The following is a 26735-nucleotide window of genomic DNA, read 5'->3' as shown; positions in this document are numbered from 1 at the left end:
TTATGATAATCCACTTGCATAAGGAAGGGGAAGCAACAGGAAAAGAAGTGAAGAATCTGAGGTTCAAGAAATGATTCAAAGATACAGAGAAAATGAGACTCCTAACAACCGTGCCAGACCTGTCAGACTGCCAAAACGGTCACCATCAGATAAATAGTACTTAAAGCTTTCATCTTTGAGAGAGAGGAAAAAATCAAGCTTCACTCTTGCTTCAGATCTGAAACAGTTCACAGGTGTTTCTGTCCATCCATACACTGATAGAAGCAGAGTAATCATTATATATGTGTAAGTACCCACACTCCAACACACACATGCCCCAATGCACTGAACATTTCAACCAACAGGCAAGGTGTCTTCAAACTTTTGACAGGCTTCATTTATAAATATAAATATATATATATATATATATATATATATATATATATATATATATATATATATATATATGTGTGTGTGTGTGTGTGTGTGTGTGTGTGTGTGTGTGTATACATATATACACGCACACGCATATATACTAAATTATATATGGTTAATTTAGTAACTAAAACTTGTTTTGTGACTCAGCATCTTTCACCCCCCCCCATCCCTTCTCTCTCTCTCTCTCGCTCTCTCTCTCTCTCTCTTTCTATCTCTCTTCCCTTTCTGGTGTAATTGGTAGCATATGCTGGTCACAGGCCTAACAGGCTTTGCTATGCTGCCCTGTGGTTATTTGTTATGGTAAGCTCATGCCAGTTTGTGGCCAAACAGCTCCCTCTTCACTTTGCACTCATCGTGCGAAACTGTGTCATCACTACTCTATTGATCAGAACTGCAGTGAATGAGCTCAAAGTAAAGCCAGAGTCCATTGTTTTCACTCTATTGGATTTTGCAGTTCAGTCTCTAGCAGTGACTGTAATACTACTGCAAAATGGTGGTGGGCCCATATTAGAAACATCTCCAAAAGATGAATGAGTCTTAATGCAGTCTTGAGCAAAAATAGCCTGTTGTCGGTTTCCTATCCACATGGATGCAGAACTGTAATTAAATACAGATTACCAAAATAGTGAAATTAACTAAGCTATAAAGCAGATGCATAAGCCTTCAACCTACTTATATATAATCAGAGAAGCAGATGGATAGTCATGATACCCTAGAGTATAAATACATTACATAAAGGTTACATTAATGTTTTGCTAGACACTAGAACAGTGTAGCCTTACTTCCAAATCTAATGCTAATCTAAGTACGGTTTGTTAATGACTTTATGGCTTAACAGGCTACATGTAAACTGGACTATGCAATCCATGCACCCTGAAGCAAATGTGTTGCTACATCATAAACATAGGAGCAAAGAGTATCAGGTTCAAAACTCCTTAATATGTCCAGCATCTATCAGCATAGGAAGTAAAATTTGTCAGGAGATATTCTTGCATGTTTATGACTCTTTTGTTCTTTAATAAAAGCTAAAGCTCAAAAGTCTTGTGTGGCTGCTGTTGTATCCCTGATGGTTGTTATGGTGCTGCTAACTGGTTGCTAAGGTATCCCAGATGGTTACTACGTTGATGCAAGGTGGTTACCCATCACAAAACAGTTCAGGCAGGTTCATCACAAATGTACTCAAGTATAAGTGAAAGACATATCATTTGAAAATGACACAATCCCTCACAATTGTACATACATAAAATCGAGAAGATTAGTAACTACTACGCACCTTTGCAAATCTGAGCACAGTGACCTTATCAGACCTGCTGACATTCAGGCCTCTGGCTATCTATCTGCATATCTAAAAGTGGACAGGACTCTTATGGCACATGTGTTAACCCCCCTTCCTCCTTTTGTACTTTGATAAGCTTTGCCTGCTGTGCAAAAATTGCCTTTGTAGATCATCCTTATAAGTGTTCTGCCAATGATAGGGCTTGCCACCTTCTACCTCTTGCCAGTTTGCTGATTTCAATTTAGGTCTTATAAAATGTCCTTTAACTTTCCAAAACATTATTAAGCAAGAGCTTATTCTAGATAAGTTGGGATGTGGTCAGATTAAGAAATTCTCTTTAATGGATCGAAGTTATCATCAGTTTAAATAAAGGGAAAATAGCTCTTGCTTAAAAATGCATTTTGTTATTAGTTTCAAACAGGTGACAAAAAATGCATTTAGTTAAATAGATTTAATATGTATGAAATCCAGCCTTTTGAAGCTTGTAAAAACTAATATGGAGCTTGTGCTGGGCCTGTGTCAACAGGCATATAGTCTCAATGAAGTGAGCGTTAATATCATCCACTGTGACAATCGGCTTCTGTATATTTCAATGGTGAAAATCTGTACATATATGCACATAGTATTAATAAAGTGAGCTGTAATAGCTTCTATTGTGACATCTGGATTTAGTACATTTCCACTGCTGAATTCTGTGGAGAAAATCAGTATCTATATGCATATAGTCTCAGTGAAGTGAGCTGTGATAGCTTCCATGGTAACATCTGGCTTTTTACTGCTGTATTCAGTGGTAAAAATCTGGCTAGTGCACGCACAGCACAGAAAGGAAGACGGCAGTAATTGCCACTTTGCATTTTCTAACACATTCCTCCATCTCCAAATTGCAGACCATACAGTCCGGACAATATAAGTAATATGTGTAACATAGGTGTCCCAATGCTATTAACCATAAACAAGGGCTGCCTCTTAAAACTACCTGAAGCCTACATATCAAATAGCATCATATATGCGTTGCTCATTGATTATTTTATTCCCCCTGGCCCATCGCTCACATTACACTTAGCCTGATGGACTAATTGTTTGAGCCCTCTTGCAATAAAAACTTTTATATCAGTATCGGTATTCATCAAGTGTGAAGCCTGATCCTCTATTGCCACTCTGAGTACACACTGAGTGAGAGACTGATTTCTCTGCATTTCTTCTTCTGGTAAGAAGCATATCCTTCTCACAGATAGATCATGGTGACAGCTTTACAGCCACACTGAGGAGCAGAGCTAATAGATGTGCTGTCTAATACCTTTATGGACATTGAATGGTAAAATGAAGCCCACTTATACATATAACAGTGGAAATAAGATGCACTCTTGCTCTCTAGAGAGGCAAAGCAGGCTTCTTTAGCAACTTATCTACTGATGAGTGCATTAGGCATCATCCATTGAACATAATAAATGTTATTTGATTTTTTCAGGATAAATAAAAATTAAAGCACACATATTTTCAGGTTTAACACCATTCCGTTTCTGAAGTTGGCACCGAAATGTTTCAGTATAAGACATGATATAAATGCCTTTATTCTACAGAGCTCTGATTATATACTACACAGATCAGTTTGGGTTATAAATATCCATTTTAGTTCAAAACAAGTAGCTTGTCCGTGTGCAGAAGAATAAGCTTGTACAATTGCAACAGAGCTGCAAACAATGCACAAGCCTTAAAGGGAATTCCAAATATTTCTGCACTGATTCCACTGAATATTACCTTTAAAATACTCAATCATTCAGAGGGGACCTACCGAGTGAGAACTGTTTACAGTGGTTGTGATAAGAACCAGACATCTGAGCAGTTTAAAGATATCACATGAAACGCATTTCCTCATGCCTCAGACATTGTTTTACAGTAGTGTAGAGATAAGGTTTCGGCCAAACTTAGCCTTTCTGTTTAGTTTCTTCACGGTGGACGTGGACACACAGAGTGACGTAAACCAAAAAAAAAAAAAAACGAAATAAAATCACCTTAAAAAACTTCACCCCTAGTTTACAATGATCAACATTGCAAGTAAAAGCCCAGAAGAGACATGTGGGTTCACTGGTCATGCTACGGCCCCCTGGTTCCTATCACCATCACTGTTCAGAGAATCTAAGAGAGTAAGTTTCTTTGCAGTGCACCATTTCACATAAAAAAAAACTATGAATGCCTCTGTTTACATCCCAACGACTAGACTATGCAGACATTTTTAAAGCTGTGGAATTCCTCCTTAACTGCCTCAAATAAAACACTCACAGCACGCATCCAAATGCTTAGTCCTGATCCCTGACAGTGGCTGGCATGACCCACTGTAAACCAGAGAGCCACAGTTTCCATTTCCACACACTGATTTTAATATAAGCGTTATTTTGGTTTTGAACACTATACAGACAGTGCTGCACTCTTAATAAATAAATAAATAAATAAATAAATAAATAAATAAATAAATAAATGGTCATTTGTTCTCCATCAAAATGCAGACAAAACGAAGGTCCTAACAGATCACGGGCAGTGACTGACTGTCCTTTCTCCTTGTCTCTCTGCCCGCTGTCTTAATTATGGATGTTCAGCATTAGAGTGAAAGACTGCCGACATAGAAAGAGAGAGTGTCTGTGTCTTCCTCAAAAGTGGAAAAGTCTGCGATGCACTACGCAACGTCCAACACGTCCCCACCGTATCTTCAGCGGTGGGGAGACGTTCTGAACTATAATCACTTCTCGTTGACGAGCGAACTGAGACTGAAGAAGCTCCGGTCGTACACAAGCAGGAGACTGACAGGAGTCCCGGCCATAGAACGTGTCCGCTGTGCAGAGCGGGAGGCTGAGGTCCACCAATCAGAGACGCCCTCCTGACAGAGGGGGCGGGGCTTCTCCAGCCTGCCGTTTGGTTGAGTCCGCCGCGGGGTGGGGGGTTGAAGAGGGGTGAGAGATCTGTTACAGTGGGAGCTGTAAATCAGACAGAGCTACAGTAACGGCGCTCAAATTCGTTACCCGGTTGCAAAGTATTTTCGGCGAGCGATACCGTCTCAGTCTCCCATTTTGGGGAAGAGTCGAGTCGTTGAGCGAGGACTACTCCGGCTCGTTTTCAGGCACAGTTTAAAAAAAAGAGAGAGAAGCCAACACATTTGACTGGAAATGTCTGAAAACAAACCGAATGATGAGGCGAAGTTATCTACGACGGATAGAGTTATTAAATGTGAGTATACTGTAAGCACACGCCCTGCTCAGTAGGACAGGGCAGCGTGCTCTTTAAAGTGTGTGAAGAAATGAGAAAAGCCTGTTTTTAAATGTTACTGTTAGCGTGTTGCTGCTGCTGCTGCTGTGCAGTAGAAAGTCGTCGGTGTGCTACGTTTATGGTCTGCTAACATCAGAGTCTGCTGAGGAAAAGGGTGTTAGCCGGCTGTGGTGGTAAAAGTAGGAAGTAAAGGTAGTTATTACCGAGTTAGCAGCGTGACTGTATGGTCCAAATTTACACCACGCATTTCTCTGTATACCTTCACATGGTAGGCAGAGAATTTGGCCCCAAACGGCGACGTTTAAGTGGGTGTTTAATGTTCAGTTGGCGAGTGTCTGTTTAGTTTTCGCCACACGTCGCCGTGAACGCGGTTCGACGGAGCGCAGCAGCAGCAGCAGCGAAGCAAGAAAACTGAAGTAAATACGTCCCTTTCTTGCTCAACGGAGCAGTTACTGCACAGCCTGGCGGCTTCAGAGGCTAGAAATGATAAAACATTGATTATTAGGTCCATTCTAGCGGTACTACGTCTCGTGCATTTTAGCCACCCTGGACATCCTGCAGGTTATGACAGGTTGTGCTCCATGTTGTTGTTGTTGTTGTTGTTGTTGTTGTTTGGAAACAGTCCCTTTTCTGGGAAGACTCCCTTCTTCCGCTGCTGCCCGACTTTCAGGCGGTGTTAGGATGGAAATAGTGGCCTGGTCATTTCTTTCTCTGTTTTCTTTACTATTCGTGTAAGTTGAGCAGTCATCTCTTTGCCCTTAGACAGCGGTCGTGTCAGGAATCTTCTCAGAATGTACCAATAGCCTTTCTCACGTATGCAAACTGGTGTTGACCAACAGGGCTGTGGCCAGGCTGAAGTGGAGTAACATGGAGCTGCACTTCTGTGGTCTGACGGACACCAGTTTCTCCTTATAAATACCAGCTTTTGTTTTCCTCCCTCCTAATGGATTCTGTGCCAGTTCAGATGGACTTGCCTGCTCAGAGCAGGGGTTTACAAAGTCTCTGTAACTTCCAGTGGCTGTTTCCCCAGTACCTATTTCCAGTCCTCTATGAGCCAAAACTAAATAAAAGTGTCCTCTCTTTCTTACAGACATGCTCTTCAGATAGTATTGCTGCCTGTTCTTTCAACAGGCATTGTTGTGTAAGTGTGCCCCTCTGATATGAATTGATTGCTCTCATAAAGAAGCCCTCAGAGCTCTGATAAGTCACTCACCCTCATTCATTCCATCAGCTACATCTCCTAGTACAGCACTGTGAAGAGCAATTTCCTCTTGCTGGCCAGGGGATGCGAAGGAGAGGGCTCAGAGTGCCTGTGGAAGGAGTCCGGGCTTAAATATTTTACGAGATCATGGCACAATGTATCAACTTGATGGGGGAAATCTGCGTAATGGGTGCAGGGCTCCAGTAGCCCAGAGTGCTTAGCTCTGGTTGAAGGCTTAAAGGGGAGGGAAGGAAGAGAGGGAAAGAAATGCTGTGTTTTCTTTCTCACCTCATTAGCTGGGGTTGGTGTAATCTGCTCCTCTGAAGTATATGGCAAAATGGAAGCCATTTTGCTTGTCTTATTAGAAAAATGACTGCGTGTTGAAAAAGGGCTCGCATAATGTATGGGAGCGCTGTGTGATTGTACTCGTCACGCATTGTTCACTTCTGATCATAAGATAAACCACGGTGCATGTACAGTGGCACTTATTTTTTAAAACGAGAGCTTACATTTTCATTTTAAGACATCTTTATGCACATATTCATATATCTAGCCAAAGTAAGTAGGTTTTCAATCAGGAAAATGTAGGTTCATTTTATAAAATGCTGCATCACTGTTGCTACATTATAATGCACTGTTTATTCAGCTGCCAGAGAAGCCTCTCACTTGTTTACCCGTCTCGTCTCCTGTGTCTACAACACTGGCTGCCTCTCTTGCTCTCTAATGCTGGCTGCTCTCTGGCTTTACCATATCTCGGCTGTTTACAGACCACTGCATCTACTATATGCAGGCAAAATGTACCAAGTCGTTTGTTTTTATCTTCCTTAGCATATGTATGGAGTTGTTTTATCCCTAGCAAGGCTGGTGGGATGGTTTCATTCAGCTCTCTCAGAGGAGCTCGATTTATGCCTGCAGTTCAGCATTGATGTGAGAGAGGTTTCTTTAGTAGCTTCTCTTTGCACACAAGACTGAATTGCAGTACTCTATTATCTGTCAATCTAGCTGCGCTGTGGAGGGCTGGAGTGTTCAGTCGAGTGTCCTTCGTTTTTAAATGATCCTAGCGAGGCACAGCTGTTATATAATGCTGTTAGTTTTTCCAGTCTCCCTTTCGAAGAAAAGACCCCCTCCATATGCTAATGTGGTCAGTGAATGAGAATGAGGACCAGACTGACAGACAGATGGATGGACGGATAGGTAGAATGACAGGCGTAAAAATGACTGCTACAGCTTAGTACTCAGGTGTGGCCAACTAACAGCTGAAATATATTCATTAAGCCTGTCGTTCACTCAAATATAATGTGTTTGCTCTCTGTGGAAGGGTAGATATTACTGCAGGGCAGCCAGATCCCACTGAGGACCGTGGATTTGATTTATTATTGAGCTTCAGTGCAAACAGATCAGGATTTTGTTTCAAATGGACCAGGCCATAGATGGGCCGAGATGTCTGCTTCACAGCACCTGAGAACTGACGAACGCTGTGTTTTATTACTGCTGTTTCATTTTTTTTCTGAATGTAGGATTGTTTTGCAGCAAAACAAAGCCGATAATCACAGAGCAATTGGTGATTTTCATATAGTATCATATATAATGAAAAATATGATCTTAAGTGTCAGATTGATTCCTCTAAACCTAGAGGAATACTGTTTCTGTTTATAGGATAAATTATATGTAGCACTTTTGCACAATTTGTGCTCGGGCCAGTTTCTAACAGTTTTACCATATTTGAAAAAAAAATCTCATTGCACAGCTATTTTTGCATTTATATCTTGCATTTCATGACGTTATATCTTTTAGAGGTATTATTTCAGGGTGCAGTGAAGCACAAATCGACTCACAAGTGGTGCAGTAATTGCACTGTCTGAGGTATGGCGATGCGAATCCCAGTTGTGCTGTGTGCCATCTGTGATCAGAACATACTGGCAGGAATGTGTGTAGCCTTAGCCCTGGCATTTAATAATAGAGAATCTCACTCTTGGATGTTGTTTACAACTAAATTAGGAGATAAATTTGGCTAAATTAATTAATTTAATTACTTAATAAAAGACATCTTAATCACTTCTCTGCCTAGCCAAGCATGGCTGGACCCGTTTATGATCTTATCAACCCTCCCCAAATAATCAAATCTGACTAAGGCTGTTACTTACTCTGTGGCTTAACTCAAATGAATCAGATGGGCTGCTCTTTCCTTCCCTCAGTATGAGGTCTGCTGAAAGACACCAGGGAGCCATTGTCTGTGTATTTCACACTGCAACTGTAGACTGATAGCATGTGACATTTGACTTTTGAAGAGAGGCCCTGGCACAGTGCTGAACGAGGAGGTGGCGGCCATGATGGTGTCTGATCCCTGCTGAGTCATTTTTAGAAACTTTTAAGTAACATTGCATACTTCAACCCTGAGCTTTCTTCAAGCACCTGAAAAGAGAAACTCCTTGTTTACCATTTTGTTATGTGGCTTGTGTGTGTATATGTGTATACATATACACATGTGTGTGTGTGTGTGTGTGTGTGTGTGTGTGTGTGTGTGTGTGTGTGTGTGTGTGTATATACACACACATACACACACACACACACACACACACACACACACACACACACACACTCACACACACACACACGCACAGATATACCAACCCTCCAGACAAATCAGTGAGGTTTATAATTCTTTGAAAACAGCAGACCAGTTTCTCAAAGGCCAATTAAGTGTATTTCTGGCCTTTTAAAAGAACACGCTTTATTCAGGTGGCTTTTAAATCCTAAACCTGATTTAATATGAGCCCGACAGCATTAGTCAGTGGGTCTACATGTTAAGAATAGATTTTTATTTGTCTTTTCAGTCCGCTCATTCAGGCATGGCCTTTTTTCAAAATTTTCTCTGTATTAACGAGGCTGTTTTCTGTGGTTCAAACATACTTTGCTATTCAGTTAATTTTTAATGTCTTTATTGCAGCTTGTAATTAGCTAAACATATTGATTATAGCTTTTAGCACTTTTGAGAGAGATGAACAAAAATGCCTTTTTTTTTTTCTTCAAAAGCAAGTCAGTATTTTTCATGACCCTCATGACAGAACTTGCAGGAATAGATTTTTTTTCACAGTTGTGTTAGTAGTTTATGCACAGTGGAGCTGACTCATGCGCGCTCAGTGATCGCATTCAGGTGGGCAGGCGTTTGGTTGGCTTTATGTTTGGTGACAGGACAGTCTCTCAGCATGGCATGTCACAGCGTGTTTGGGTGTGGAGAGTGGTAAGAGCAGGGCTGGTGAGAGTTTGTAACAATGGTGCTTCTGTCAAGAGCTGAGGGAGAAAACGAGAAGAGCGAGGGAGTCTTTCTGTCAGAGGCTTCGAGGAGAGTAAAGTTCTGAAAGGCCAGAGTAGAGAATACAGTGAAAGAAAGGAGCTGAAAGCATAATCAGACATAGACGAAATGGCGAAGGCAGTAGCTTAGTTTTGACGCCTGTGCTTTCTGACCTCACTCGAACTGTCTGAGTACTAGGGCCAGGCAATTTTCTTATATTATTATAAAATACTGCACAGTGCTCTTTTCTCAGTATGTTATGGGCGCTGTACCTCGCAGTATCATGAGGACAGATTTTAGACTGATTATAAAGAGCCTGTAAACAATGACTAGTGTATAGTAACTACATAAAAACAAATAAGCTTGGGCAATAATGTAAATTTAGACAGTTATCATCGTAAACAATCTCATCAATATCCAAACTAAGTCACAAAGTACTGCATGTGTAATGTTGCATGAACAAACACTATATCTTGCATTTTGATAATGGTAATATAATTACCATCCAAAATACTGGCATATTAACATTCTTTTTCGGGACAGACTCATCAATTTTGCTCTATAACAGAGAGGAGATCTCATGTACCCAGACTTTCTGGTTAATTTCTGTATTCCCCAGCACTCCATACCAGACTAAAGATCTTTGGAGGTCCCAAAGTGTGTATCTGTATATTTAATTAGTTGATGTTCAATTTGTGTGACATGTAGTTAAGTGCAGTCTCTTTTTTTATATACAGTGTAGAACTAAGCATAGCTTAGAATGATAGTACAAAGGGAATGGTTAAATGAAGGCAAATCAGTAAGAATAATAAAATAACAGCTTATGAAAGAGAACAAAATAATTGTTATTTGCATTATATTGGGACCGATTTAAAGCTGCACTATGTAATATTTTTGTTAAATTGGAAAAAGTAGCATTACGGAGTTTATGTGATGCTGTGAGTTACATTGTAAAGCTTGACATCTTAATGTATTAATGTCACAGGCCCAAAAAGGTCTTGCTCGATGTTTAGGTCTCAGGTGTAAATCAGCATTATACTGATGAAGATACAATGACAGCAGTAGATAATTAACTTACATCATCAGATCCTTCATCAGTGATTCTCTTTGAATACTCGTTTTACCACATTTGCAGCCATCATATTCATCTGCCCAGGTAATGGTTCCAAAGCATAACTGCCAAATCTTACGTAGTGCAGCTATAAAATATAATAAAATTCAGTAATATCAATTATTTGCCCGAGGCTGGCAACAAGTAGCTGATTGGATGTTAGCCCATAATGCCATTGTCTTTTTATTAATTTAATATCAATTTTTACGAACTGTTTGATATTTCCTCTTGTTCTTACCTAAATAGTTTACCGTTGATTGTGATATATATCATGTATCATGAAACAGTCAGTACCAGACTTTGACCAAAGCAGAACACACCATCATTCTCTCAGGGGAACCACAGGCCAGTAGTGGCAGGGCACCGTGCTGAACAGACACACAGTGTGCATTTGTCTTCTTCTCCCACTCAAACCAACTTTGCTAGCACTCCAGTAGAGTAGCAGAAAGCGATCCGTCTTTCATCCTGTTCTTGACCTCAGACGGAATTTGTGAGGACTTTCCCGGAGGCGCTGCATGACCAGCCCAGGGGCGCTTCAGAGAGAGGAGGTAGCGTCCATCTGTTCAGCCCAGCGCTGCATGAGGAGTGTGACAGAAATACGTATGTACACATGCAGGCTGAGCACAGTCAAAGACAAAGCAGCCTGTCAAAGAACACAAAGAACCTCCTAGGCGCTTTTACTGCTGTTGGTTCCTCACCAGCCTTTGTTTGTTGTTGTTGTTTTCCTGGTTGCCATCAAGAGAGTCTTTTTCATGGTATCTGTGTGTATGTATATGTGAGGGGAAAATGTGCTCACAAATGGAGTGATATGAACAGAAACTCACTTCTGATGTCTGTGGTGCTGGTCCTCATATGTTAGTTTGAATGAAATGCTTTTTTCAGTAGAATCAATACATTTCAAAACCTCACGTGCATTATAGTACATAGTTGTGTGTGTGTGTGTGTGTGTGTGTGTGTGTGTGTGTGTGTGTGTGTGTGTGTGTTTCTGCTGACTTTGGAGCATGTTTGATGTTATTCTTTGGCTGATAAACTTTTCAGCAGAATCTGTCATTTCAGTGCTGGTGAGTGATGAGAATAGCACTTGCTCACCAGCAGAGTGTGTTTTCAGTCAGAAAACATTTCAGAGTGTGAACATCTCGCTAACTAGTCAGTTGCATGGCTTGTTGCATGCTTCATAGTTCTTTTAGCAGTGTCTGTAGCCTGACGCTGATCATAATGCATTGCTTCACTGTGTTGCTAGATATACTGCTTTAGAGTTTTTGGGCTAGATAGCAAAAAGGCTACCTGTCAGTAGATTGTAAGCCATTAGCTCTTGCTGAAATACTTGTGGTTACATGTGGTTCCTTCTCAACCTAAGTGGTGTTAGAATGACTTAAAGATAAGTTAAACATGTAATGCACTGGACTTGCCTGGGCACTGAACCTCTGGCTCAGTCATTTCAGGCCCACGACTTGCATATCGCTGCTTTCGGAACAAAACCTTGTATCTCCAAAATGGTAACTTTACAGGAGAAGAAAAAAAAAATACATTACTTTCAATCTAAGTCAATGGAACCAGAGTTTTGTCCAAGTCATTTTGAGCCGTTTATTTTGGTCCATTCATCATGAAATTTACACACAATGTAAAGGTCAGTATGCATTTTCAGATGATGTCAAAAACTGAAAATCAACAAAAATGGAGATAAGAGGTATGGTCTGACAACAGTGATATTCTGTATTAAAATGGTGATGGCACCAATCCAATAACAGGTATCAAAATCAGAAGAAAGTGAAACAATCTAGTTATCTAACTGTTGTGTAACATGGTTAGTAGCCTAGATGTGCACAGTAATATTGGAATCATGTTATCAAATAATTGCTTCAAAAAAATGATTGACATTGGACAGCTGCTGACATTTGGCAAATATTTGAACCCAACATTTGATGATGTGTTTATTGAACACTGGATGAGCAGAATGTTTAGACGACACTGAACTACTGTACTAAAATATCTACATTTTATTCATTTTACTGCATCTGTAACCCTACAGAAATAAATATTATATTTTTTCATAATGTTAATCTGGGTGGGGTTGGTGCTACACTTAATTTATAAATGTTTATGCCTCAGCATAAGCATTGGCAGATATGTACATGAAAAATATTGGATGTTCCCACATGGCTGCCTGCCTAAAATATATCCTGAAGTAACTGACATTCACACTGTGTGATTATGTGGGTTTGTTCCTGTGGGATAGTAGAGCATTTGAGTAGTTTGATCCTGATAAAGTACTTCAATTTAAAAACAGCTAGTTTTTAAAGCAGATTGTATGTAATGGAATTATTTTCAGCTGATACTGAAGGTCTCAAGATTAGTATCGATATCAGAAAAGAAAAAGTGGTCTTGTGCGTCTTTCTTTTTAAAAATAAATATTTAATTTTTCAATGCCATTTAAAACAAAACAACAATAACTCATTCTACAGTTAGTTTTGTCTTATAAACAGTCCTGCGGTTCCTGGAGGACCTCCAGTGGCCTCTAATTGCTAAAGGCACATGCAACCAAACAACAGAGCAGAATGTATGGCATTCAGTTATATAAGAAGAAGGGTTAATGTTTCAGGCACAACCATTTCTGTCCACCATTAGCCTTGAAAGGGGTGGGGGTGGGGTGTGCACACACAGAGGGACAGCAGTGCATAAACAATGGCTGGGATGCTACAAGGACAGCTGCTCACTGAACAAATACAATCCAGGATTACTAATGTCTAATGTAGCTAGGTCGTATATTTGAAGATAGATTTAAAAAAATATTTGTTTGTTTATTTATTTAAATGAATGTCCGTTCAAAATCTATGGCTGTGTTTTGACAAGGTTTTATGAGCTTATTTCACTCACATGCAAATTAATGGTAGTACACTGAAATATTCAGCTTCCCTATGCCATTTAATTACTGTGGTTAGCAATGTAAGAGCAGACGTGTGCTTCAGTACCATTGTTTTCATTATGTGTGGAATGTATGCCAATGCGTGTATTTTAGACTTAGTCTCTCTAGGATGGTCTGTGCCAAAGAGCTGTTTGTTGGGATCAGTTGCTGTAGTATTGCGAGGCTCATGACCCTGTTGAGTGAAACACACACAGACTCACACATGTGCACATGCACTCTCACACTCTCTAATACTACATTAGTGAGTGAAGCCACAGCCCTCCACGAGCTCTTATTAGATTACGACTGCATTAGCTTAGCGCAGGTTGCAGATCTGGGACAGAGAAAAGCGGCTAACCTGCTCAGCTTATGGCCCGTATAAGTGGATCAGAGGAGCTTGACTTCAGGGAATGTAATGGAATCTGCTTCTCAGTGTTAGCTAGCATGCTAGTCTGCAGCGCTAGATGCTAATTCTGAGGGAACAGAGCTCCATGCAAATGATTCCTAAGGAAGCTGGCTTTGATATTGGCACATGTCAGAAGGCTAGTCTCTTTTAACAGCCTGCACTGTTCTGCCCAAGAGCTCAACTTCATGCAAATGATTTCAGAGGAAGCCAGGTCAAATACAAGCTTTGTGAAATATGACTTTGTCTGCTGTTGACTGGGTTCTCGCCATTGTGCAGTTCTGACCTCTGTCAGTAGTGTGTGTGTGTGTGTGTGTGTGTGTGTGTGTGTGTGTGTGTGTGTGTGTGTTTGCCCCCTCGATCTCTTTTATATTGTTGCCTTGCCGCCAGTGGACTGCATTACCACTATTTGTACAAGTGGCTCTTAAATCCAGCTTTACCAAGCCATTACTGTTGCTGCAAATTGCAGTTGCACCTTGCACTTTTGCTTTGCAAGATGAACCGTCAGAGGAAAACAAGACAATTAAGCGTGTTTGAATCTGCTTTCCAGTTGCCTTCTGATTTTAGATGAAATGTCTTAAAAATACAACTACATGACTTTATGGTTAAAAGCAGTTCTTGCCTTTATTTTTTTTTCCTTTCTTTTTGATGATATTTGCAAGATTTTGTGCTGCATTTGTAGCATATGGTCCATTTTTGCTGTGATTTGTGGTGTTGACTCTACACACACTTATAATAGAAGCAACTGGGCAGTTGCTTCATTGGCTTCTGTTACACGTGTGATATTAGTGTTCCCTTAAATTGATTTGGCGTTCATTTCCCTGAATAGTATTTATGTGGGTATTAACTTGGTAAGCTGGCAGAAATCCTTTATAGGCAGGGGGCTGTTGCTTTATTATTTAGCGTAGCCAGTGTCATGGTTAAATATTAAAAATATTTGTGTGGTTAATCCCTTTTCACTTTCTCTTTTGTGAGTTAATCATAGGTTCAGTGCTGTGAGTGCATGTAGTGTTGGGTAATTTGCAATGTCGCTCTTTCATAGAGCTTTGTTGACTGATTTTGCACCAAAACTGAGACCCCCTCTGGTCTTGTGTTTATTTTGGACACTGTTTTTGAGATATAATAATTGGTACTTTTTTATTTGCTCATTAGAGGCTTGATTGGTCTTACTAAGCTGATGTTGCTGTGAGGGGTTCTACTAGAAATGTTGCATCTCTCCTGCTCTCTGGGATGCTAATGCCAGTTATGTCTCTTGTGTGTTTACCACTGGAAAAGTTTATGGAGGATAAACACTTGACGAAACTTACAGTCGACCCTCCTAGCACTCGTTTGCTCTATGTCAGAGAATCCCCGGAAAAAGAAGATGAAACGGCTGTCTGCTGTGTCTTTTGCTTTGTGTTGGCAGTATTTATTAGGCCCATGCCCTTTCAGATCGTTCCTATTAATCAGGAGGAGTGCAGGGAATCCCCGTGCATTCACACAGCCTGCATCGATTTCTCCCCTGCTCGCTTCAGCTCAGGTTGCATACCAGTCATCAGTGAGCATCAGAAAGGGTCAGGCTTTTCAATCTACTGCTTATCATGCATTCATGGTGAGTTTTCATGTTTGCAAGCAATGTCCCAATCTGTGAGCGTTAATTCAGTCTGCTAATAACCATCAAATACCTTGTAGCAACTTAACTTTTGCCATAAATTAGCAGCTGGCACCTTAAGACATTGGCAGGCTATTATGAATTAGGACTTTTAAGACTAGGAGGGGATGAGATCTTTTTTAATTTATTTATTCATCAACGTGTAGGCTTAATCAGGGAAATTCCCTGCTTGGTGCACAAACTTAAAAGCTGCACCGAGCATTAGGGGTAAACGGTTTCAGAATCATATCTGTATCAGCATTGCTTAAAAGTTATTAGCATGGGACAGATTTTAGATTTGGCCAATATTTTAAGCTGATATTTGATGCCATTCTTGTTGTGCTCTGGAAGAGCAGAATGTTTAGATGTCACTAAGCTACCGTACTAAAAAATCTCCATAAATGTTATATTTCTGTAATCTATAGGTTTAGTGTATTTATCCTTTTTTTTTTTTTTTAATAAAACCATTTTGGATGCTTAAAAAAAACCTTTTTTTTAACAATGACATTTTATTCTGAATTTTTTTAAAATAAGAACTAAATTTTACAAGTGAAGTAAATCTAAAATATTTTTATTGGAGGAAATAGTAAAAGACAGAAATGAACAGTATATAGGCAGGTGTCAAAATTGCTTTCTAACCCTAACTAGATAAAGGTGAGTAAATCAGTGAATGTTGTTTTATGTCCAAAAGTCATTTGGCTCATATGTGCATCTTTTACACTCAAGCTTTAATCTTTGACCGTTAGATGCTGCTTAAGTTTAGTAAATATAATATTGCAAGCCACCTGAAGCAGCGGGCAGAGCAAGGAAAGCTGCGCATGGATAGCCGGCTAGTCTCCATGCTAGACTAAAGGCTTACAGCTGACTCCATGGGACTGGGTTTTTTTCCACTCTCTTTTCCCCATGTTAACTCATTAACTCATTACAGCCTGACGTCTGCTCCTCTGACAGTAAAGTGGACGAACTTACCGCAGGCTGCAACTTGCATCATAAGAGGTGAGGGAATTGGCATGTTTTGCACTGTTTGTATGTCATGTGCATTTTTTTTTTTTTGCATACAGGTTTAACGGTAATGTCAAAACTAATACCTTAAAAAGAACTTCAGCCAGTATACAGGATGAACAGGTATATTGCCAACTGCTGCTACCGGTCATAATGTTTTATGGGTGGCAGGACTTCTTTGCATCAGATGTTGCTTTCAAAAACAGCCCTAAGTAACAAATGCAGTAGCATTGTTTATTTGCTCTTTACCTAAAGCTGACATTCAGGAGCGCATTAATATTACACACATAGGATTGTTTAGTCCCAACACACATGACCATGCATGCACAGTGCAGTGTATGTGGGTGGGCTGCATTAATTACGTCATAAAATAATCACATAGATTCACCAGAATAAAAATCAATTGTCCAATTACTAATCACCTATTTTAGGTGAATAACAGCCTATAACAGTCATGCATCCCTACAAAAAATCTTAAATTCATTTTTGCTAATCTCAGTTCTTTAGAAATAGATTGTACATAGGGTGCTTACATTTTTTTGAAGTCTGAAGATGATTTTCCCAATCATGGTCTATGGAAGCAGAAGCAACAGACAAAGTAATGCAGGTTGGCCTGTTTATACTTTTGAGTGAATTTTCATGGAGGACAGGTGTATGCTGGGATTAAATAAATCACTGTTCATTTTTCATGGAGCTTGGGGTTTGTGTATCCAAGCTGTGATTGTGACTATTGTGATATGACAAGGATATTAGAAGTATGAATCATTTTCTCAGCAGTAAGTTATTAGAGGTCATGTTAGAGTGTGATGTCTTTTAAATTGTTACAGTGTATTTTTAGAGGTATTTGAATTTCTGTGGAAGTCAGCGGGGTTCTATTTTTGCTTCCCCGATACTTTGGAGGTGGGGGGGGTGCTCAGTACTACATGTTGTTGATCTGTCTCACATGTGAAACTTGCATAGAAAAAGTCATCTAACATTCCTTGCTTAAGCAGTTAGCTTTTGCCTCCTGCTGTGCAGAGGAGACAGTTCCAGAGATAGCGTGTCATTAGATCCTCTTCTAGAAACTGGCAGAAGCTGTGTGGCCAGAAATGACCACAGTTTGAAGAGAGAGGGGAAAAAACAGTTCTATGCTTTTCTTCTTACTTTGCTGGGCAGCAAACTGTAGACGGTTAACATTCTTACACACCATTGGAGCCTGTATTCCCTGAAAAGGCTTTCCTCTCAGCATTTGACAGTTATTTTTACTCTGTGTTCTGGAGAACGTTGTGTATCAGCATGCAGATGTGTCTGCTCTCAGGCATGCCCAGCCCTCAGTGCTAAAACACCCCTAAAGTGCATGATGCAATACTGCTCCCTCCATGCTAAATGCATACTAGCAGAACTGCTGTATCATTTCTTTTTCAGAGACTTCCCTTGAATAGCATTTCTTTTCTAGCTCTAAGCTGGTTATGTGCCTTATCTCTAGAAGAAGCCTGTGTATTTGACATTAGCATTAGTCGTTCCATTCAAGGTTTGCTGACTTTTCATTTCCAAGTTGTTCTTCTGAGATACTTTAGCGTGGTCTTTATAAATTTCTTGTAAATGTGTCTTAGTGGCTGGTTGTGGTTTCTTGCTGCTCTGCAAGTGCTGAATGGGGTGATAGCAGGCGAGCATGGACATGTCCTCCATTCCCCTGGCTCTTACCCCAGCATGACATACGGCTCTGTATTCAGATGAGAGTGAGATGTGAAAAGCCAGCTGTGCAAGCCTTGGTAAACAGTGGATTAGTGGGCAGAGGGAAAGCCCTGAAGGGGAGGGTGTAGATATATATCTGGGGGATGACTGCCATGACAGAATGTCTTTGGAATGCAGGAGGGGGGGATGGGGGTGGAATGTATGTGGTACAGCTACCACACACTGAATGTAGCATGGGGGGGGGGGGGCAACAGGGCTAATACTAGGACCGCTTGGATTGTGCAATATTGCTCAGCTGGGATATAAGCTCTTGGGACCACTCCCTTCTTGGGACGGATTCATTACCCAAAGCTATCACTGCTGACTACGGGCTGTCTTACTGAGTTCACAGTATCAAATCCCTCTTGGGACTCTAAGCTATTATGGTCATTAAAATAGACATGACATTGTAACTATGTGCTGTAATCATTAAGGTTTAGATAGCAGCATTAATGTCTCCTTCAAATGTCTGCTGGGTTTTGTTCTTGTATATGTACAGTATCTCTATTTAAATTTTATATTTATATATATATATATATATATATATATATATATATATATATATATATATATATATATATATATATATATATATATATTGTGTGTAGTCCTAATGTCTTCCCCCCCAGGTAGGCCCTGTTTGCTCATGTTATTCCCATATGTTTTATTTGAACATCATAGCAGCCTCCTAATTCTCATGAGATAACCTCATTAACAGTGGGTCACTAAAATGAAATGAGAGTGCTGTGAAAATCATCCCAACCCTGCTGAGTAATATCCAATCACTAGGAGGCTTCTTGAGCTTGGTCTCCACACGTGTTGAATGACTCATTGGTTTCAGATGGTCTGATGGTTGTGTATATTTTTCCATGTCTCTCCTAAATGAACAGTTTAAAATTTTAACATATATTTTATAGAAGAATTTGGAACTATTTCTCTTGACTGGATGCCATTCTCTGTTTTTTTTTGTTTGTTTGTTTTTTCCTTCACAAAAAAATGAACAGATAAAAATGAATTAATAAAGAGCGAAGTTTTAAGACCATGCACATTCCTTTTTTTTTCTCGTAATGTATTTTTATTATTCACATGCTCTCTTTAACTCCGCCTACTGCATTCCTAAAAACAAACAAAACAACTGCTACCCTGACCAACAAACAGGAAAATAAAATAGACAGGTTCCACAGTTCTATGACCAAAGAGCTTTTATCCCTGCATGTATAATATTTGGTTCATACCTCAGTGCTAAACCCTCATTTGTGTTTGCAGTATTCAGTAAAATAGTTCCAAAAGGCTTTAAAAGGTGCTTGAGTTGAGCTGACAGTGGAAAGAGAAAAAGAGGCTTTGCCAGCCTGAAGCAGGCACCACGATGTAAATTAATTGGTCTTGTATATATCCCTTCAAACAGCCCTTCCCCACCCTAAAATCCATGTGTGCTTCTTAAAATTCATGTAGTGGCTGAGTGTTGCCAGCCAGCTGACTGGATTTTAGAGCCACTAGAGAAAGACGTTGCTGAATCTTTTTTGAGTGTGTTGTGATTTGTCATGTTTCTCTCAGTAGTTACTTGATTCTTTGATTTGGTGATTTGACATTTAATTTAATGGACAGCTGTTGGTATTTTCACTCTTACACCTTTTTTTTAGCAGCATCATGAAGTTCAGTGTGCTTGTATCTGCGAAACCAGTGTTGCTATGCAAATAAATTAAGGGTGATCATAAGGGTGAAGGATATGACAGAAACATGTGATCATGATTCTTCTACACATTTTTCATGATACACAACATGCATCATAATTTTTTTGTTTGTTTTTATGAGGTTTGAAGTTAGAATAGCCTAAAAAGGACCAGTAGTGCCACGTCAAAAAAAAAAAAGTAAATAAAATCTTTTGTGTACAGCGGTTCATATCCTGCACTGCACTAAATCAAACTAATCAGGACTAATTATGCTCTCTTTGGAATTAAACATGCAGTTGGTCAATATTCTTGTGTTTTTTTAAGTGATGACAATATATCCGTGATGTGCTCACACTTTGTTATAATACACTTCTTTATCACAATAATGCTAAAATGTTGTCATGTTGCCCATTTGTTGGTTTAGGCACAATTAATATAAACACTAATTAAAGCTAAACAGCTACAGTTCTTTTTTTATTAAACTATGTTTCAATGTTATGGTTGTTTAGATTTTTAAAATTATATTTCCACTTAAATGTATTTATTTACTTATTTAGATGCTGAAGGGAAGAAAAAACATTGCTTGCTTTTTGGTAGTCTCCAAGTGGTGTTCTTCTTAAGTTAATAATCTTCGAAATGTTAAAATGCAGCTAGTATGGAAAGAAATCAATATATGATGACACTTTTGTTTGACACTTTGTTGTCATAGTGGTTTTGAGTATTGTAGCAGGTTAAAGACTAAGGGAGCTGCAAGAAGAGGCATGTGACGTCATGTGGAATCATTTCAGCTGACTGGATGCTGTTCTTTCAGCTTTTTTCTGGGAATGAACTTGTTACTAGCTGTAGCAGATGTTAGCACCAGTATTAGAAGTGCAGGCTTTGATGGAAAAAAGGGCCTAAAATATCTTTTTGATACTCTTTTTAAATAGCTCTGACTTTATTTATTCAGAAACAGCACAGTGGGAGTCTTTTGGGGCAAGAAATTGTGGTAACATGTTGCCGCACCCCTGGAGCACCTTGTCCTAATGTTTAGTATTACAAGGATGTGTGAAGTAGTCATTTTCTAAGAACAGCAGTGTTTTCTATTAAACACAGCTTCTCAGAATAGGCCTACTCAAACAAAATAAACAAAAATCAAGTCAGAAACATTTTCCTAAGAACACGTGCAGCTTCCCATAAGTTTTATGTGTAATTCATGATTGACTGAAATATTCATTGATCTTTAGGGTTTTAAGTGAGCTGCATCAGCAGTTTAAACAGACGGGTGGACATATCTGAACTTGGCCTAGGTGAGGCAGTAAGGAACAAATGTACAAATTGTGACACTACCAAGTAAATGAGATGAGATAAACTGATATGCAGACTGTAGCAGGTATTTTAGGACATCAAGTATTTTCTTTCAGTTACCTGTGCCAGGTTACCCCCACCACCACCCTGAGGTCATTTATAAGATATGTTTGTGTTTTAAGCACTGCTTCACCTGCTGTTTTAGAGAAATCTTCTCTGTGAACCAGTACTGAGCATGGTCCACACTGGGCTCTGACCAGCCAGAGCCATGAAATGGGGACTGTTACTATCAGTCATATGATTAATCAAGTAATCTTCCAGTTAGTTTTGAATAAATGAATAAAATGAGTAAAATGAGCACTAAAACTACACTGTTAACTGTAGATTAATAAACCATACATTGCATTTCAAAGATTCCAAAATACTTTCCTGGAAAGATTTTGACTAGAAAGCCATCAGAAAGACTTTAAATATATTTTAAAGCACATTGAGGCAGTAAAGCATATGAATGAGTTTGTCCATCAGCTTTTGTTTCTTACTGCAAGATAGATTGAAAGGAAACATTTAAAATGTTAGCATTATGCAGATCGCCAACCAATCACTGTAGATTGATCAAAAAGATTGTAATTAGAGATCGCTCATCAGTATTCCTGAGTATCTGTATCAGGCTGATATCAGCAGAAAATTCTTAGAGATATAGGAAGGGTGAGAAAAAAAAGACTCATCCAGTCCTGTCACAAATCTTGAATAAGAGTGTGTGATATGATTTTAGCTAGGTATGTTTTCCTATGGGATAGCTGCTACTTTTAGATGCTCATCTTAAGTGAAATTATTCAGTTAAAAAGAGCTCATTTTAAAGATTTGTATTTTTTATTGGAAACTATCAAAGCAGTATTTGTATAGGAAAAGAAGTTGTGATATTGTACCACTTCTAGTCAGTGCTATCAGTAATCACGACAGCCCTTGACTTCAATCCGTGCTTCAATCCGAATATATGCAAGTGCGTTACAGAGTTTGAGTGAAACACAATTAGAGCACTATTTGCCACCTGCTGTGGCCCCAAGAGGCAAATGAGATCCAGCCTGTTCAGTGGCCTTGATTGAATCCTTCTGCCTGTGGACCAGTTGGGAGTCATACATAATCAGTGACCAATCAGCATGGGCTGTAATCTATGAGATTCTCTATAGAGAATCAATAAAAAGGAGAAAAGGGTGTAAAGGCATTCTGTCTTGGCATTAGCTCAACCCTCTGGGGGAGAGAGAGAAAATAATATAGATGCAAAGAGGGAGAAGTGCAGTGTGTGTTAGAAAAGTTCAGGGTGTGTTTTATCAATTAAGCAGCAGCTTTAACTTGAGCACTGCCTTTAGCCAAGATGCCTCTTGATTTTATGCCATTCTGTTTGTGTATGTGTGTTGTTGTGCCTGTGATGCTGGAGTAATGCAACATTATTTTTTAGCACATTTGCTTTTTGTTGACATAGTGTGCACAGACTGTCATGTTGTTTGTCGCATTCCCACTCTAAATGTACTTCTGTCCAGTCTTTATCTATAAGATATGCAACTTTAGACAACTTATTTTGACGATAAACAACCCTCATTATTATAAATAGTAAATGATCACTTACAAAAGAGACTACTGAGACATGGTTGAAGCCATTGTAAAATACTTAATATATGCAGTTATGAGCACACACATCAGTTGAATTCTGTATCAAGGCAATGTGACATTAAAATATTTTTTGTATATAACATGGGACTGATATTTGGGCCAGGCATCAGTGTATATGAATTAAACAGCCCAAAACTGTATTAAACATAATCCTATTTCAGAACCCTATTATATTTAAACCAAGGGGCAGACAACCATATTGTGTTTATAGTTCTAAGACTTTCTAAAATATTGAATATATTAGATAAATACTTTGGTCATTATATGACCAAAAGGTTGATGAAAAGACTGGAATTTGTAAAGGTTGGCAACTGAATGTAGGACACTCATGTGTTACTCATTCCACTGTGCATCACACTTTCTCTCAAAGAACATGGTGAAAGCAGTTTTCGATCTTAGCACTTGTGGATGGTATGGATTGCAGTCTATGTAATGTGTTACATTGTTGTAGCTATGCTATTGTCTCTCCGAAATGGTGGTCTTGAACACCAGTATTTTTAGCTGCGTGCTGTATTTTTTTTTTTCATGGTCCCATCAAGTGGAACTGACTCCCTGTTGCACCCTCATGCATACATTTAAAACATTTCTTCTCAACCCGTATGATAAACTCTCTTATTCAAACAGGATCTGTTGGTTATTGGGGATGAAATATAATTAAATTGTTTTTTTTTTTTTTTAATCAGTAACATTTCATGAGCAATTATTTTTGTCAGTTACTGATTAATCAGTTAATCATTTACATCTCTTGTATCTAAATTAGGGCTGTACAACATGGACAGAAACAGCCATAGTGTGATCCTAGTGCTACCAAATTGTACAGTAGTGACTCCTTGATGCAATGCGATTTTGTTTTGCCTGCATTATTTTAGACTTAATTGTTGTGCTTTGCTGGATGGAATTCCTTGCTTTTCCAGAATTCCCACAGGAACGCTCGTCTGCCACTGTGATTGTTCAGGATACTTACAGAATATGATAAATAAAAAAATCAGATTTTATGAAGCGGCTGATTAACCAAAATTGACCAAAATTATCATAGCTTTTAACAAACCATCTATTGTGCAGCTGTCTACATGTTTATGTATGAGAAATCTGCCTTCTTTGAATGTGTGTCACTCTCTCTGTCCTAATGTTGGCAGCATCTGTCCCTCTAACCCCTGCCTGCCTCTAAGCAAGCCTCAACTTGCTTTGACTGTTTTTGCTTAACGTTACCTCATTCTGGACATTAGTTTAGCTGAGTGTAATTAATACAGCTGTCACGTGTTGTAAGGCACTCTGTTAGTCAGTGGGACTGGCAGGGTTCTGATGGCGGGCTGTTGGGCCGTATGGCCGGGTGTAGTGGAATGCGCAGCCACCACAGCGTGCGTGGGAGAGCGGACTTGCCACATGGACACCTCCGGTGCTTCACTAGTGCTGGCAAGAGAGCTCTTAAATTTTTATGTTATTATTTTACTTTTCAGTTAATTCAGTTTTTAGCTTTTTAATTATAAAACTTCATTCCATTTACAAGAATGAACATGGATGCTATTTTGAGTGGGTGCGCAAGCCAGGCCTACTAAGTTTGTGTAGTGTAGTGTGTTGTAGGCAGCATGAAGAGAGTACAGCACTACTTCTGTTCCTGTTGTCAGACCTACTGATTCACTTCAGCTCCTACATTGTAGAAAACCGTTGTGCTTACCAAGAATGTCTTCAATCCTACCTTTCTTGCTGCCATTCTGCATAAGGTCATCAGAGATCTGAAGAGTTAGTGTCAGTGAATAGTAATTAAATGACATGTACTTTGTTTTTTGATACTTGCTCATTTTGCCCTTTAAACAGCAAATAATGTTGTTTATACTGCAAGTTATCATATGTATAGGCTAATAAAATATGTGAGCTTTGATTTGAAAAGGCTACTAAAAATCAGTCAAAGAAATCGGAATTGACCACAAAAATTCATGATTGTAGACACTTGCTCATCCCATGTTTCTTCTAAAATCAAGGTTATTAATAGGGAGATTGTCCTCCTTTGCTGCAGTAAAAGCATCTACTCTCCTGAAAAAATCTTTGTACTGGAGGATGGAACATTGTTGTGAGTATTTGATTGCCTTCACTTGCAAAAGCATTCCTAAGGGGTGCACCTTAATGTAGTTGACTTCACTGTGTCAGGTTACTTTTGGACACATAGTATATTTGCTGTGTCATATTACCATGGAAACCTGGCTAGAGTCTGATTTGTCATGTGTAGACGGCAACCACTGCTGGATTTGGAAACAACTGCTAACCTTCTTTAAGCTGTGTATTGCTGGTAGCCTTGCTGCCTGGTATAGCAAGCAGTTCTGCTAGTGCCCAGTATAGCCAGTAACACGAGCTATAGAAGGAATGTCTCGGCCTGATGGGACAGCCAAATCCAGCTCCACATTGGCCTCTGTGGCTGAGGATTGGATGTCCAACCCTGCATATGAGCTCGCCTACGTGTAAGACCGCACTTGGGCATCACTCTAATACACACACACACACACACACACACACACACACACACACACACACAAACACTATGAAGGTCTAAGGACACTGCCCTCCCCCCACCCTCCCCCCTAGGTTGTGTATTTATAGTGGACAATACTGGAAGAGTGGGGAAGGTCTGGCTGGAGAGTTGCGTCAGCCGCGTTTGTCTCAGACCCTTTACTACCTCAGCTGCACTTAACAGAACTGGCCAGGGTCTTAGTAGAAAGACAGCATGGGGAAAGTGTATAATTACACATGGGAGAGTTTTTGGCCATTGTTTTCCTAGTCAGCCATCTCATCACCCCAACTCTGAGTCCAAATCGGCTGCCCTGTCTATACTGGGCAGTCATATCTCACCTTACTCACACCATAATGTTTTACTTGGATTATTCACAGTGCAGAGCAGTTCTGCAGATCACTGTAGTGACCAATGGCTAGATTCAGTATAGTCACTTGGGTTTCACCAGTCAGTTTTTTCTTAGCCTACCTATATTGCTATTATTCCTCATCCCAGCCACAACCTCCTGTTTTTTGAATGTTAAGTACCCAAATGGCTCCATAAATCCTCAGTAACTGTCCTGAAGCAAATGTGTGACACCAATCATAGAGCCATCATGTGAGTGAAAACACATGTGACCTAGATGAATGTTTCTTTTTCTCTATCTCTTATAAGCCTCTCTCTCTCTTTATCTCTATTCCAGTTACAATTTCAACAACAATAATATATTGATGATGATATTATTATTATTATTATTATTATTATTATTATTATTAAAACAACAACAACAATAACAATAATAATAATAATAATAATAATAAATCTTCTTTTTCTATGTTTGTCTCTGTGTCCCTCCCTCTTAACACCCTCAGGAGGATCTGCTCATAACAATAATCTTTCTCCATCTCTCTCTCTGTTTGTCTCTGTCCATCTTGCTATTTTGTCCGTCTCTCTATCTGTCTGTCATGCCTGTTGATATTGAGTGCATTTTTGACTGGTTGAGTAACGTCTATTAATATGGGTCACGGCTGTGAGATGTCATAAATGTAACAGATGTACCTGCTCTGTTTTAGCTGAAAGGTTTCATAATGGTATCTGCCTCCTGAGGCTCTTCAGAAACATCTCAGTAACCTCTGGCTGATCCTGTCTGCTGCGTCAGAACTCAGGTCCAGCTCAGTGAGATTGCTTTCTCGCAGTCTGGCTCTCTGCAGCCCTCTCTGTCTTCGTTTTTCACTTTCACCTCATGTGTATCAGACTCTGTCTGCCTCTCCTCTGAAAGTCTTTTCATGTTTTGCTAAATGTGGGGCATCAGTGCTGGGTGGTATTAATAAAATTCAATATGGCAATGTTTTGCAAATATATTATGGTATCAGGTAATAGTTATTTTAGCATTAGTAAAGTTAATATTTAGGTACATTTGGTC

General features: G+C 39.4%; 1 protein-coding gene across 1 annotated transcript in view; it reads left to right on the top strand.

Moving 5' to 3' along the window:
- Positions 1–4633: 4633 nt before the first annotated feature.
- The window catches only part of LOC108436233 (serine/threonine-protein phosphatase 2B catalytic subunit alpha isoform), a 91562-nt gene continuing 69460 nt past the window's right edge, over positions 4634–26735 (top strand). Inside the window, exon 1 of the mRNA XM_017712597.2 lies at positions 4634–4912. Coding sequence (XP_017568086.1) covers positions 4852–4912 — 61 coding nt within the window. The 5' untranslated portion in view covers positions 4634–4851. The remainder of the gene's footprint in view (positions 4913–26735) is intronic.

The sequence above is a fragment of the Pygocentrus nattereri genome, chromosome 2 (assembly GCF_015220715.1).
Source record: "Pygocentrus nattereri isolate fPygNat1 chromosome 2, fPygNat1.pri, whole genome shotgun sequence".
Lineage (NCBI taxonomy): Eukaryota > Metazoa > Chordata > Actinopteri > Characiformes > Serrasalmidae > Pygocentrus > Pygocentrus nattereri.
Note: the sequence above shows the minus strand (reverse complement) of the source record. Positions and strands in the feature narration are given on the sequence as shown.